This window comes from Balaenoptera ricei, chromosome 6 (assembly GCF_028023285.1).
Source record: "Balaenoptera ricei isolate mBalRic1 chromosome 6, mBalRic1.hap2, whole genome shotgun sequence".
Classification (NCBI taxonomy): Eukaryota; Metazoa; Chordata; class Mammalia; order Artiodactyla; family Balaenopteridae; genus Balaenoptera; species Balaenoptera ricei.
In genome coordinates, this window is record NC_082644.1 from 66,182,867 (window position 1) to 66,199,224 (window position 16,358).

A 16,358-nucleotide genomic window follows, 5' to 3' on the forward strand; every position below is an offset into this window, starting at 1 on the left:
GAGAACAGAGCTATAAAGATGCAAAATGTATGTAGTCAACTCTAGTGGATGATCCAGAACTAAACCATACAATCTAACAAAAGGAAAACAGGGTATTAGAAGACAGGTATACCAGAGAAATTTAGAGTTACCTAAGGAATCGCGTTTAAAAAAAAAAAAAAATCCTGTCCTAAAAAAGCTGAGGGAATTGGTCTAAAGGTCAAAGCCCTTTCAGGAGGGACAACCAAGAGACATCCCTTCAACTTTTAAAAAAGTCTTTAAAAAGAAAAAAAAAAAAAGACATTACTAATACAAGATCATTACCTAATCAAGCTAGCTCTTCCTGAGGGTCTAAGACCACTTAAGTTATCCAAGAGAATTCTGACAGATGGTATCACATGGGGTAGGGGTGCGGGTGAGTATGTACTAAAGTTAATACCCATATACCAGGTATTATGCAAGGCTCCTTTAGTTAGGCTTGTCTAACTAACCTTAATAATTAATAAATCATATTTTACAGGGTAAGGAAACAAAGGCTCTGACAAGTTAACTTGCTCCAAAAGAAAGTTAATAAAATGTAAAACTAGGATTTGAAGACACCTTGACCTTAAAGCTTATGTTTTTGCTACTATTCATTACTATACACTTTGTAAGGCTATAGCTACCATAGTGATTCCTCTGATGGATCTCAGCAAAGTTGATTGAAAACATTCTGGAAAGAACTGACCATTCTCGATGCCATTAGGACATTTGTGATTCTTGGGAAGAGGTCAAAATATCAACATTAATAGGATTTAGAATACATTGATTCCAACCCTCATGGATGACTTTGAGGGGTTCAGGACTTCAATGTGATGGAAATGGCAAGAGAACTAGAATTAGAAGTGGATCCTGAAGATGTTGGTGAATTGCTGTAATTTCATGGTAAAACTTGAATGGATAAGGAGTTGCTTCTTATGGATGAGCAAAGAAAGTAGTTTCTTGAGATGGAAGCTACTCCTGCTGAAGATGCTGCAAAGATTGTTGAAACAGCAAAGGATTTAGAATACTATATAAACTTAGTTGATAAAGCAGTGGCGGGGTTTGAGAGGACTCAACTCCAATTTTGAAAGATGTTCTACTGTGAGTAAAATGCTATGCAACAGCCTTGTATGCTACAGAAAACTTGTTTGTGAAAGGAAGAGTCAATCTATGTGACAAAGTTGTTTGTGAAAGGAAGAGTCAATCTATGTGACAAAGTTGACAAAGTTGCTGTCTGATTTAAGAAACTGCCACAGCCACCACCACCCTGATCAGCCAGTGGCCATCAACACGGACGCAAGACCCTCCACCAGCAAAAAGATCACGACTTGCTGAAGGCTTAGATGGTTATTTTTAAATAAAGCATTTTAAAAGTAAGGTATGTACATTTTTAAAAGAAATTATGCTGTTGTACACTTAATAGGCTATAGTATAGTGTAAATGTAATTTTTGTATGCACTGGAAAACAAAAAACTTGTTTGACTTCTTTACTGCGATATTCCTTTTTGCGGTCGTCTGGAGCCAAACCCGTATTATCTCCAAGATATGCCCGTAGCCACATTTAGAGAAGAGTCTTTCATGTCCAAGTGTTTGATAAAAACTCAAACAAACAAAAAAACCCCAAGTACGGGAGGCAAGGAAAAATCATTAAAAAATAAAACAGTACCAAGAGCAAATACTAGAGAAATTACCATAGCTAGCTGTAGCACTTTGTATGTTCTGTGGAAAACTGAGGTTTATCTGCAGAGCTTGTGTGTTTAAGCCCTTGCTTATCACTTACTAGATGTAACCTTGAACAAGTTACTTAACCTGTCCCAGCCTCAGCTTCTTTTATAAAGTAACATACTTTGCAGTAATATTGAGATTAGGTGACAAATCTGTATGATGTGCCAACCTAGCAAGCATATAGTAGGAAGAAATGAAATAACTCTCCTTCCACTAAGTATCAACATATGTCCTATGTTAAAACTTAATTAAAACTCATAGTATGGTCTTATTACCATACCATGCTTATTTAGTAAATACATTAGCCATTTAACGTTATATACGTTACCTCCTTTAAAAATTACAATGCAACGTCATTCTTATTTTCCAATTAGGTTCAAAAGTGAAATACACTTGCCCTCAGAAGATACACAGCTAGAAATGGGAGCTAAGTTGATAAAGGTTTCTCTAACTCTGAACATGATTCTCTCATTATACCGTGTTTCTTCAGAGTTACAAATCAAAACACAATATGGTTCCATTTATATAAAGTTCAGAAAGAGGAAAATTAGGGATGCATACATAGGTTAAAGGTTATTAGAGGTTAAGTGTAATAAAAGGTTAAAGTGGGCTTCCATGGTGGCGCAGTGGTTGAGAATCTGCCTGCCAATGCAGGGGAAACGGGTTCGAGCCCTGGTCTGGGAAGATCCCACATGCCGCGGAGCAACTAGGCCCGTGAGCCACAACTACTGAGCCTGCACGTCTGGAGCCTGTGCTCTGCAACAGGAGAGGCCGCGACAGTGAGAGGCCCACGCACCGCGATGAAGAGAGGCCCCCGCTCGCGGCAACTAGAGAAAGCCCTCGCACAGAAACAAAGACCCAACACAGGCAAAAATAAATAAATAAATTTATTTTAATAAATAAATAAATAAATAAAAGGTTAAAGCTAATAAAAAGTAAAGAAATGACTACCATAGAAGTTTGCGTAGTAGTTACAACTAGGGAGGAGGGAGTTTAATAAAGAGGGGCACATGAGAAGCTCCTGGCGTACTGCTGTTCTATTTCTTAATTTGAGTGGTATTTATGGACACTGACTTCATAATATCTTGTTAAGTTCTACTCTTATTTGTTGTCTATTACATTTCATGATCAACAAGGTTAAATAGAGCAGCACTGCACTATAGACAAAAGACAGGAAATATAAGAAATCCATGATTTTTACTTAGTAATTACTGATAATTTTCCTCTTTATTTGCTACAATAAGCATAGACATGTAAAAAGTTTTAACAGTGCCACACACTTAGCTAAACCCTAAAAGCTTACTATCATCATGCTAAACAGTTATTATTTAAGCCAGAATGAGTCATTTCAACAGTAAGATCTGATGTGAGTCATACAAAGCTTCCACATCTAAAAACCAGAATTAAAACCAATTTAGGCATCAGAGGTCCACCTGGTTTCAGAAAATAAATTGCTTCCTAGAGTGTGGTTCAATGTGTTGTACAATGGGAATGGATGGACCCAGCCTCTGCACAATCTTCCACAGACTTTCTAAACATGATAGTGATATCTGGTTTTTTACAACATGTGAGAAGCTATCTGAAATTGACCAAATATCACTCAAAGTTATCAAATAGGGCAAAACAAGACTGATATTGGATAACAACTTCAGATTAAAATTTCATCTTAAAGTTTAAATGTTTACCTATGTCTGTTTTGAGTACACTACTTTGAAAATCCACTTTTTGTGCCTGCTTATCATGAGGTCCAAAAATATTCTTAGGCAAAAGGAAGGGAAAGCCTCCAAATCTGTTTGCTCATCCATAAAGAAAAATCTTTATAAAGCAAAAATTACATAGGCAAGAATTCATGAAGAGGAAAAAAAAAACCTCCCAATTTTTAAATGATTCAGACACAATTTAATGAAAGTTTGATATACCCACTATTCAGAGACTCGCTCTAAGGAAAAGACAAAATTCAAAGCAAACTCAAAATAAGTCAAAAGTAGAAGCCTCTGAGCATTTTCAGGCTAGCCCAAAAGAATATCTAATATAATTATGAAGGCAGAGGGCAATATCATCTGTTTACCTCATTTCTAGTACCTAGTACAAATATACACGAAATATCTAAATACTCAATGAATGGATTATCCAGAAATAAGCCCTTCTATATGAAAAAGTCACTAGTCAAAATTTCAAATATCTATGACAATTACCGAGGTTCATCCAAAAAAGCAAGTAAGTTTGTGTTAGCCTCTTCAACTAAAGAGGAAGGTTAAGTGCAGCTTTGACTAAACATATTACTTTACAAATAACAGTAGCCTTTTGAGAGTTTACATGCCAGGTTCCAAGTGTATTTCTAAATGAGGAAAGGGAGACAATGTACTTACTTGCCAAATTTGTCAAACTCAGAAAGCGGCTGAATTGAAATTTGAAACCAAGTCTGACAACAAAGCTCAAGTCCTTAACATCTATGCTATATATTAATATGAAATATAAGAGATGTTTAAAAATCGAAACAAAACCAAGTACTAGAAATAGGTGACAGCCAAAGTGCTAACACTGCAAATAAAAAGCGAAGATCTGCTAAGAGAAGTAGTTTCTCATGATGTTTGTCTGAATTAGTTTGGGGGAGGGGACACAACTGGGTATTGAGAAGTGTGCTAAACAGAGAATTTAAATCGACCTTAACTACTTAACCTTGATTAATCTCAGATCTGCAGATTCATAAGCTGGTCCTCCTATGAAAACAAATTCATACCTACATGGCCCAAAACAAATCAAGTCAAAAGTAGCAGCTTCTAAACTGTTGCCCTTAAAAGTTAAAATGTAATAATGTAAGCTTAATATGGACACAGATGGTTACATATTTATAGATACATGGATATACAGGAGTTATTATACATACTACATGTATTTCCTTGCTCTGTCAGCTGAGGGCCCTAAAAACAAGAACACCCCAGTAGCAAGGAGCACCTAGAGCCCAGATCTTAGTTTCCAATACCATTCTCCAATTACAGGAACCAAGGCTCCTTGGAGAAATGGTTGACTGCAGGACTGGGGCAGGAAACTTACAAGATGAGCCCGAAAGAAAAGCGCTAGGGCTAGTGCCAGTGCCAGAAAGAAAGCGCTTTAACGAAAATCAAAGAAATCCAAAATAATGGGGGTATATGGAAGGGACACAGGAGAAAAAATATCCATACTGATGTCAATAAATGACTGAAGAAATGGAGAAGAGACAAGTCTCCTGCATAAAAGAATTCCTAATAATTTTTGTAGATAATCTGACTCTATGCAGTTTGGGCTGCATAGAATGACTTCATCTCAAAAAAATACAGTATGTAAAGGGCGGTGGGGGAAAATAAACTGACAGTGAAGAAATGTGACACACACTACACCTTGGCCGGGTGATTATGGTTCACATCAACAGTAGTAAGTTACTATTGATGTAAAACCTAAATTATAATCACCAAATAGAATGTCGACAGTACAGTGCCCTAGATATGTGATGAAAATAGCACTTCACCTCTGTGCTCTTCCTCCCAAAATATGTAAATCCAGTCTAATGATGAGGAAAACAAATGAATCCTAACATGGCATTTTACAAAATACCTGACCAATACTCCTCAAAACTGTCAAGATCATCAAATACAAAGTCTGAGAAACTGCCACAGCCAAGTGGAGCTTAAGGAGATGTGACAACTATCTTAGTATAATACTAATGTAAATGTAATATGGTGTCCTAGATGGGATTCTGGAACATAAAAGACATTAGGTACAAGCTAAGGAGATATGGTTCATTAATTATAACAAACCTGCCACACACTAATGTAAGATGTCAACAGGGCAAACCAGGTGTGGGATATATGGAAACTCTGTAGTATCTTCCCAATTATGCTGTATATCTGAAACTGTTCTAAACTAACAAGTTTATTTTTTAAATAATATGAAAAAATATCAAGTAGAAAGTTTTGGTAACTGAAAGAGTGATGAAATCAATGAGTGACGTAGACAACAATTTGGCAAGTGGGCTTTCAATATTAACAATTCAATCTGAACTGTGAGCACTACATAAGGCACTAATTTATGTAAGTTTTGTGCATATCATGTAAGTTTATTCCCAGACTTTTGTTTTGTTACTATACTTTTTTCTTTTACTAAATGATCATAGTAAGGAAAGCTACTGGTAAACAGCCACTCTGCTGATGGCTCATAATGCTCTAAGGTATTTTCTCAGCTTTCCAGGTATTTCTAAGTAAAGACTGCCTTCTCCAGTATTTACAACACTTTGTTTTCTGCTTATCTGTATTACCTAGCACTTCTAGAAAGATGTTAAACAATAGCATTAACGGGCTTCTTTGTCTGGCTCCTGTCTTTAATGGGAATGTTTGTGGCTTTTCCCCACCATTAAGCATGATGCTGGGTGTGGTTTAAAATATTCATCTATTCCATCTGTTCCTCTTACCAAGGATTTTTAAAAAAAATCAGAAATGAATTCAAATTTTTATTTAGATGCAGAAAACAGATTAGATCATTTGTTTTCTTTGGTTTATTAATATGAAATATTAAAATATTTCTTAACAATGAACTATCCCACTTCCTGACAAACCACAATTAGTCAAGGTATGTTCTTATATACAGTTATAATTTTATTTGCAAAACATAACAGGTTTTACATCAATATGTAGTGATACTAGTGTGCTTTTTATCATGTTTTAAGTATCAGTATTACACTAAATTTATAGAACAAATGAAAGCTTTCCTTTTTTTACATTTGTGGGTCAATTTAGATATCTTTGTGGGTTTAAAGCAATTCATCAGTGTAGCCAGGCCAGGTACTTTGATACAACTCTTTGCCAGTTTTGATTCTTTCCATTTTTATGATCTGTTTGCATTTTTCCATAGATCTCTATTTGCATTTTCTTAATTCATTTTGTCTACCAATCTTTAATTTTTAGCCTTGAAAAAGCTCTGAAAAATTAAGTTTGGGTCCCAGTTTATCCCAACCAGTAAGAATTAAGAAAAAATATATGGATAGAAAAAGATGGAGCAAAACTGTCAATTATTCCTACAAAATTTACTAGAATTTGAAGAAGTTGCTGGATAACAAAGGTCAATAAATAAATCAATTGCATTTCTACATACCAAACAAATCGCAATTTTAAAAGGCAACCATTTGTAACAGCATCAAAAACAAAGCTGCTAGAAATAAGTCAAAGATATGTAAACAGAAAAGTAATTGAGAAAGATGTCAAAGATCTAAATGAATGGAGACATCTATCATCCGTGAATGAAGGACTCAACATTGTAAAGATGTCAATTCCCCAAGCTGATCTACAGATAAAATATGCATCGAAATTCCACCAGCACTTTTATTTCTAGGTAAAAATTCCTGAAGAAATTCTTCAACATGTATACCAGGATACACATAGTTGGTTCAAAACAGCACAGTTTATAACAGCTAAAACTGGAAACAGCCCAAATACCTATTAATCATGGATTAGATAAATGTATTGTGGCATGTTAATAAAACGCAATAACATAATAGTGAAAAATATCTATATGCAAAAAAGAAAAAGTTCAAATACAGGCAAAACAAAACATTGTTTAGCGATACATACATAAGTAGTAACACTAAAGAAAAATAAAATGACCATACAAGTGAGAACAAGTAGTTTACCTCTTAGGGAGAGGGAGATGTGTTCTGGTAGGGGCACACAGGAGGCTTCAAAAAGGAACTACTTAACCTTGGTGGAATTACACAGGTGTTTGCTTTATTATTCTCTGCACTGTACATATACATTTTATACATTTGTCTATATATCTTTCACTAGTATTTCAAGATTACTTTTAAAAGTTAAAACATTAACAGCCCAATCTTTACTCTCAAACAGCAATCAATGTTTTCTTGTTCACAACACCCTGAAGAGAACATATCTATATTCTCACAATTAACCAGAAGTCTGAGGAAGACAACATACCTTGTATAGTCCAATGCCAGGATCAATAAGAAAATCATGAGTTGATGTAGACGGCTGACCGGAAGGTCCCACCCTTGGGGTTTTCTTTACTTTAGGTGGACTCTTAGAACAGGGTTTGGCCTGTACATCAGTCTGTTTAGATGTGCTAGGAAGGTCAGGGTCTGGACGAACTAGCAGCTGAATTATATCATTCAGTCCAACATCATAATCAAATAAAGTATATCCATTTTCTAACTAGAAAAAAAGGATAGAAAAAGATTAAAATGCTTCTCTCAAGACTCAATCTTTCTACATCCTTAGTTACTCAAATGTCCTAGCTAAATTATTAAAATAAAATACAGAGCACTGCAATTTAGTGATTGTGAAGCCATTCCTATGGCCTCTGATGACAGCACCTTCTCAGGACCTCCATACATTCTTAAGAACCATTCTATATCAACTATAGGGAAATCTGATAGCCACTGAAACCAAAAATGTTATCACTGCTGCTGTGACCTCATCACCTAGGCAGAAAAACTCTAAACTTCAACAAGTTTTGTGTATTTTAATGAATCTACAAGAAAGGTGAATTTTGAAAGTGAACTGTTTTATGACCTTGTGTTCATAAAGACGTTTAACCATTTTATCTTTCTGAAGAGTAATTTTAAAAAATCAAGCGGAAAAAAAATTCAAGCAGGAATAATTACAATTCTTGCTTATGCTACTCCAACTTGCTCAAAGTTCTCTGTAAAGGTGATCAAGTTGTATTATGAAAAGTATTCCAGGATGACTAGTGAATAAATTATCTTGCAACTTACCCATATTTTGGCAAGGTCTCTATAAAGGACTGAATGGCGTCCACCAGCCCCACCCCCAACCCCTCCCAAATACGGTGAAGTCCTAATCCCAAGTAACTCAGAATGCGACCTTATTTATTTGGAAATAGGATCTTTACAGATGTAATCAAGTTAAAACTAGATGATAAGGGTGGGCCCTAATCCATTGTGATTGGTGTCCTTATGAAAAGTTTGAATTTGGACAGACACATGGGGAGAAAATAGCCACGTGACTGGAGTGACACATTTACAAGCCAAGAACACCAAGGATTGTTAGCAAACATCAAGAAGCTAAAGGAAGCAAGGAAGGATTCTTCCTTAGAGCCAGAGATAGCATGGCCCTGCTGACAACCTGAGTTCTGGCTTACAGCTTCCCGAACTGCTGGACAATAAATTTGTTGTCTTAACCCACCTAGGGTTTGGTACTTTGTTACGGAAGCCCTAGGAAACTAAGTCTCCATTTTGTTTCTTTATGAAAGTCAGTTGGCCATTTTTCTAAACTCCTTGAAGTTCAGAACTACCATTTCCCCAAAAACATTACCAATTTAATCCCTAGTCATTCTTCCCTCTTTGTATGTTAATACCTGTCACCATTCACAGCTCTAACACAATAAAGCCATATGTGAGAAGTCAACCAAAGAGAAAAGAATGAGAATCTGTCCTTGAATGACAAACTTACTAATGTACTAGGTAAGGTAACTTTAATTCAAGTGGTCCAAGAGTACACTTGGCACAATCCTGCACACTAAGAGTGTTCACACCGTTAAACAGAATAAGGGATTGAGAAATTCAAATCTTCCAGTGGGGGAATTAAATGAGACATTATCTCACAGATTAGTTAACATGCTTATTTCAAATAAGTCTAAGGAGTCTTCCAAGTCAGTAAGTAGATAAGCCCTTATAGGGACAGGATGTTAACATGGCTTATCTGATTTAAAAAACAAGAACTCCTGGGAAAACCTCAAGGAGCAAAAAACTACACATTCACACCTTCATTTTGACTTTCTCCAACAGCATCCCCTTCCCTCCCCCCCACCCCCAAGTAAGAACACACCAATTCTGTAACAACTGAAAAAGTACAACTTTGATTAAACATACAGCTGTTGCACATTATGACAACTACAAAAAAATGTCATGTTCAAAGTAGGGAAAAAACTAACAGCACAGAACATGCACATTAAGTGGTAGGGCATGCCCCAAAATGAAGATAGCTGTTAAGGTGATGAAATAATTGGAAATCCAAAGTATTTCCATAAACACTTTTCCACTGAAATTTGAGGTGTCAGTGAGAGGGACCTTGGGGGCATTCTTATACCCAACCCCTCTGACTAGTTTCTAGGAAGTGATCAGAGTAAATATAAGCTGCTTAAAGTGAGACTTGGTTTGAAAGGAAAAATAGCATCTTAAGTCATAGTGAAGCGCTAAGCATATGAAGACATGAAGCCCTGTAATAGAAATTAGGCCCACAATAACAAGTAATCACTTTTCCTCAATTACTCACGCTCGCTAGGATAGCGACTTTTACCCAGATTATATAGGGCTTCCTAATTCATAGGTACCCTCCCAGTTTTCCTGAAACAGTGATTACTATTCACCGCACAGAAAGTTCCACAGAGTTAGGCTATTGTGAAGAGTTGCGAAGACTGTTGGAATGTTATTTTAAAAGTACTGGAAATTCCCTGGCGGTCCAGTGGTCCTTGCGCTTTCACTGCCGAGGGCGCAAGTTTGATCCCTGGTCAGGGAACCAAGATCTTGCAAGCTGCACAGCTAAAAAAATAAGAATAAGTACTAAAGTTCTCCCAAATTTAATGAAAGTATAGATTGAAAATTACCTGCACTTAAAGTATGCTGAGTGGGGGAGAAAAGGACTGGGTAATTTGGAAATTACAAACACCTATGAGTTTCATGCATTTAACTATAGTCCATCAATGTCTCACAGCAGAAAATGTTTGATAACTGCCATCCTAGAAGATGGGGTTGCAGAATTTACAATATTAGAGAGGCAGGACTAGTCCTAGAATTTTTTCCTTGAATTGGGTTGAAGGAAGAAATTCCAGGTAACAGTAAGAACGGCAACAGTGATGCAAGGGAAAACTAGGAAGCAAACACGAATTGGCAGTGGCTGAGAAGGCAGAGAAGTCATTCCCAAGGGGCTAATGATAAGGGATGCAGGTGGAGGGCATTACACTTTCACAGCATATACACTATAACACACACACACACACACACACACACACACACACACACACACACACTCAAGTAGGCAAACACTTTTACTTTGTACTCCATGTGAAAACTGAGTCCAGGGGCAAAAGGCAACTACTCAGTTTTTCTTCAGTTCTGGTTCATGCCCCACATCTACGATCTATTCTAAGAGTCCCTACAGTGGTACAGGGAAGGAAAGAGAAGAAGGTAGAGAATCCTTTCGAAGTAGGAAAAACTCTGGATTCTCAAAAAGATTTAGAGATCCACCAATATAACTCTTCCTTAAAAAAAACCCCCAACCCCCAGGGTGCAAACTCAACTTCCCAGAGAAGAATATCCAAATGAGGTTACCCTACTTTAACTGGAACTTACAGCCCTGAATTGCTGCTCTCCATTCTGACTCTCTAAAGTAGAGAGAATCACATAATTACAGAGCTTCTCAAGCTTCATTTGCATACAGACCACCTGGGGACCTTGTTAAAATACAGATTCTACTTCAGTAGGTCTGGTGTGAGGTTCCCAGGTGAAGCTAATGCTGTTGGTCCTGCTGATCCAGGGACCATACTTTGAACAGTAAGAAACTAGTATGAGGCTATCCTTCAATATTCATTTTCAAACTCTGGTGCTCATCAGAGTCTCCCATGGGGTCTTGTTAAATTCAACCACTTGCAATTCTGGGGTGAGCTGAGCATCTATAATAAATATCCACAGGTGATTCTGATGTTTTCCAAGGATTAAAAGCGGCAGACCTAACATACAAAGGTGGGGGGAGGGGGGAGACCATTTACATCATGGACACTGTAAATTTGATTTTATTTATGACATTTTTCACTATGTGGCAGTAAGGCATCTTGAGGAAGGGTGGCCTTTTTCTAATAAGCACAAAGGCGTTTTACAGGATAAGGGCAGCCCTGTGACACCAATCCAACAGTAGGACACACTATCCTGTCCAAGGACTGTAGACACCAAAGAGGAAAGGAGAATAGAGATAATAATCACTGCCATGGCTACCTGTCAGCTCATAAGGAACAAACACAGCTTCAGCAATGTCTTCCTTCTGTCTCCAACTAAGTACAGCACCCAAGGTCCATTCCTAATTCCTACTGGTTTATCCCTATAGTGAAATCAAAGTAGGGAGTTATCAACTGTCCTGGGCTAGGAGGTACATAATGTTGTTATCCTCAAGTTTTTCCCTGAACCTGGAATAGCCTCCTGGTTTCCTGAAAATGTACCCTGTTGCCTTGAATTTATCCCAATCCCTACCTTTTCCTAAAGACAGCCAGGTGCACATTTTCTTTTTATCGTATTTGATAATTAGACTGTAAGGGGTGTCGCCCAGGAATACATTTTCATGCTTCATTTCTATCTCTGGTGAAGTCACCAAAGTATCCCAGGAATTCATGTACTATTGTTCCTAGCTAGAAAATAAAATTCAATAAACTTGATTACATGCTTTTCACTTTTGACCAAAAGATAAAAAGGTGTCAGCCACTGGAGGCATAGCAATATAAAGCTACATAGTGTTTAATACACATACATTTATTTCTAAAGCAAAGTTTACAACTAAATTGAACAGCTATTTTTACAAGTCTAACATTAGAAGATCAATATAAAACTGGCTACTAACACATATCAAAGATGCTATCGTTTACTTGAAAACAAAAAAACCCCTGGCTCTTTCTCAGAGTGTAATCTTGTTACTCTGAAATTTCTGGGCAGTTTTCAAAGGGTAAGCCTAGGAAGGGGAGAAAAATATTCCTTTCAAACCCTTTGGCTGTAGGAAAACGGCTACTTCTACCAAATCAAAGAGAGTTACACTTATTTCAAACCACAGGATTGGAGCCAAACTATGATCTACCAACTGGAGGATGCCAACTTCTTTAGTGGATTAACGTTTTTTAAAAAAAAAAAAAGGCAATAAAATAGGATGGGTCTGGGTCTCTAGGTACAGGCCATGTGAGTAGGAAAAATCTTCTTCAATGGGCCAGACCAAGGCTAAACTGTTCAACTACCAGCGACGCCCACAGACACCCTCACCGCCAAAAAACACTTTCAGCCTTCAAGTATGTACCGCTGGCTATGCTCCAATTGCTGTGTTAAAAGCTTGAGTGAGGGGTCTATTAGAAGGTGAAAAATAAGAGCAAAACGAATCTTTTACACTGCTTTTCACTCTGCGAACAACCCCCTTGGCAAACACCGGGCAGTTTAAACCTGTCCCGGGTTACATCAACAGCTTCTTCAGCCCAGGTCTCTAATCTGCCCCACGACAGATTTGATTATAGGAAAAGAGGTGAGGGAAGCGAGGACCAGAAGTTCTGTAAACCCTTCGAATCTTCAGTATATACAAATCCCTTCCACAGTGAGGAGACAGACTTCGGGTCTTATGCCCCAGAGGGAGCAATGTATGTTTCCCCTCCTATTTGGGAGCCCGGAGCCCGGCAGAGATACGGAAGCGATACGAGCCGTGAGCCGGGTCAGCGCGGTTGGGAGCGGGGGCCTCCGACCCTCCCCACCCGCGCTTCGGCATGGCCGCCAGAGCCCGCTGCCCTCCCCGCCCTCCAGGGGCCCCGGACCCCACCAAGCGCGGGAAGCGAGGGAACCCAGGCGCTCTGGCGGGCTATGCCTGCGGCTGGTGACCCGCTTGGTAAGGGCGACGAGGTCTCGGCGCTCGGGGCGCCCCCGCCGAGCGCACCTGCAAAGGGGTCGACCAGGACCCCGCTGCGCCCTGTAGGCGGGCCCAGGGCCGCACTCTGAGCCTCGCGGGTTGCCCACCCGAAGTGGAGCTAGGTGCGCTCTGCGCGCGCGGTGCACCAAGCCCTCCGGCCCGCCCAGCCCACGCATCCCCGTGGCGCCCCGCTGCCCTTGCTGGGCTTCCAGAGGGGTGCGGTGGGCGCGCCTCACCTGTTTGCCCCGGTAGAAGAGGCGCTGGCACTCGGGCCGCACGTCGAACAGCGCCCACACCCGTTCGCGCAGCTCCTCAATTGTGGCTTTCCGAGACACGTCCTCAATGGTGCGCGTCTGGGAGCCGTCGATGGTGCGAACCTGGATCCACATCTCGGCGCCGGGAGAAGGGGCCGGCTTCGCTTTGTCTCCCCCTGCGCTCTGGGCGCCGCGCCCCGCCCGGCCCGCGCCGCTTCTCCGGCTGCTCTGGTTCTCCGCGGCCGGCGGGCGAGCGCGCGCACAAGCGAGGAAGACCGACCAGACGCCGGGCCCGACAGGCGGCGGCGAATGCTAGACCGCGAGCCCACCTAAGAGAGCGGAGGAGGGAAGTAAACCGGAACCAGTCGGAAGCGCGGCTGAAGCAGCCCCCGCCTCACAAATAGGAAACAGCCTTGTCTGCACCGCGCGGAGTGTTTACTTATAGAGCTCTAGCTCCCACATGGAGGTCACGGCGCCAACCCGGATCTCGCGAGATCTACCCCGGGCTCCGCCTTAAAGAGGAAGCGACCAGGGAAGTGGCTATAGACCTGAGGGAACTAAAATGGGCGGGTGCGGGGAGGGCGGGGCGGAGGGGCGGGGCCGCCGAGAGCCGTTACTTGCGCCTCAGCGTGCACCTGGGCCCTGGACACGCCCTCTAGTCTTCGGGTGTCTGGCGGTTAGAAGGCCGCCCACATGGGTTGCACCCTTGGTCTCGGTTTCGCGACCCAGAGCGCGAGCGACTGCTCAGGCTTAGCCGATTCGGTTCTGTGGTCTCAAAAACACACCAAAGATGAGAAACTCTGACGTGCACTTGTATGATCATGAAAAGCGGTGTGCGTGCGCGCGGGCGCGGCCTAGATTTGTGAAAAGCGTGTAAGGAAATGAACCCGCTTCACCGCGCTCAGCCAGACACCGCCAGCCACGCGGCCTGGTGGGGCCGGCCACCCAGGAAAGGCCTTGGGGATCCTTCTGCTTCGCGAACTCGTTTCCCGCCCGCCCGAATGCTGCCTTCGCGCGGAAACCAGCTTCCTGGGGTTTCCCGCCGCTGGGCCGAGGTGGCGGCCCTAGGCCTGCAGGCTGCGGGGCCGGCTGGGATCGCCCTCTACGGGCCCGCTGAGCTCGCAACCGGACCTCGGGCCACGGAGGCGTTGGTGCCGTCGCCCGGAGGGCCTCTCGCGGTTTCCGTTTGTGGACCTTCCGGGTTAGTGAGCATTTGGCCTAAGGGATTGCGGGGTCATGGAAAATGCTTTTAAAAGATGCAAAATTACACACCCCCGAAGAAGGAATTCCAGAGAGCCTACCAGGAATAAATTCTCCGAAACAGGCCCAAAGCAGGGTTACCTAACACACCGAACAGTGGGCTTATTTCAAATAAGAAGGGAGAGAGCATATGAAGGTAGAAAAAATTATATATATAAGATTTTGACTTAATATTGGCCAAAATCCATAACGTGACTATTCAGGCTGGTGGAAATTATTACCTTAAAGGTAGAGCAGCATTTTTGTAATAACCACTTAAGATAACTGCAAGTACGGAGAAGTCCAGTAGTATGATAAAAAAAGATGGCCCAACATGGGAGGGACAGAAAGAAATGGAATACAGATACACACTTCGGTTTCTGCTCTTGTTGAAAATTTTACATTCACTGTATCCTCTAAATATAATTCATCTTGTCTGCTCCTGATTTAAGTAAAGCAAATACTGAGTATTCATTACATGTGTAAATATTAAACATGCTTATAACCTGCCCCAATAAGAGATAGCTATTTGCTATTATAGGATATGCTATGCCATTGCGGAGGCATGTTAAGATTTTTTTTTTTAATTCTCCGCTCACAAAGAATTTACAATCCAATTCAGATAAGATTTAGAAAAAATGAAAATATTGAAGAATAATTTAGTACTAAATAGTCTGTTGTTGGTTAAAACAACAATTAGAGATGAGTGAAGGGGGACTAGAATGATCTGTGAGCTTAAAGATAGGGGTACAACTTGACCTGAGTTAAATGGTATATTGTAATGAAGGCAGCATTTAAGTGTTCAGTTCGCGGATTGAGATAGACCTGAATTGTAAACCCAGTTTTGCTGTTTTCTTAAAATGTGATCTTGGACGAATTATTTACTTCAATTTCCTCAATGTAAAATGGTGCTTATAACATCTAATGAGTGTAGAGAGTTTAGCATAGTGCCTATCCCTTGCTGGTACACAATAAATTATTTTTGTGCTATTATTATGGAGAGGATTTAGTTAAGTACAGAATGCCCAAAGAGGAGAGAGTGCTTAAGCAAAGACAGGAGGTATGCATTTTTACAGGTCAGAAGAGATTGCATATAAGAGAAAGGTTGACTAAATGGAAAAGAACACAGTGTGAATATTAGCATTCAAAGCAGTAGATTTTGTGGGCCCCAGGGAGAAACTAAGGTTTTTAAAGGAGTCCACTGTTGTGATTAAATATGCCTTTGGAAAGACAGAAGAAGGAATGTGGAAGGATGCCTTAGGGAAAAACTAAGGGACAAGGAGAGGAGGGGGAGATGCTGTCAGAAAGCTTATTGAAGAGGCAATTGTGTCAGTTTTGGTGAAATTTGTGGCAATGGGTGAGAGAAGAAAGGGTAGCTTCTAGAGTATTCTAGAAAATCAAGCCTATCAGACTTGTAGAATGTGTGGATATGAGTAATGAGGAAAATGGAATGCTAAGAATAATTCCCAAGTTTCCAGTTTGGGAGACTTAAATG

General features: G+C 40.5%; 1 protein-coding gene across 2 annotated transcripts in view; it reads right to left on the reverse strand.

Annotated features, from left to right (window-relative positions):
* UHRF2 (ubiquitin like with PHD and ring finger domains 2) overlaps positions 1 to 14,095 on the reverse strand; it is a 75,382-nt gene extending 61,287 nt beyond the window's left edge. For both annotated transcript variants that reach the window (XM_059924754.1, XM_059924753.1), the window contains exons 1-2: positions 13,607 to 14,095; positions 7,686 to 7,919 (exon numbers count right to left, since the gene is read on the reverse strand). In XM_059924754.1, coding sequence (XP_059780737.1) covers positions 7,686 to 7,919; positions 13,607 to 13,759 — 387 coding nt within the window. In that variant the 5' untranslated portion in view covers positions 13,760 to 14,095. The remainder of the gene's footprint in view (positions 1 to 7,685; positions 7,920 to 13,606) is intronic.
* Between the last annotated feature and the right edge of the window lie 2,263 nt (positions 14,096 to 16,358).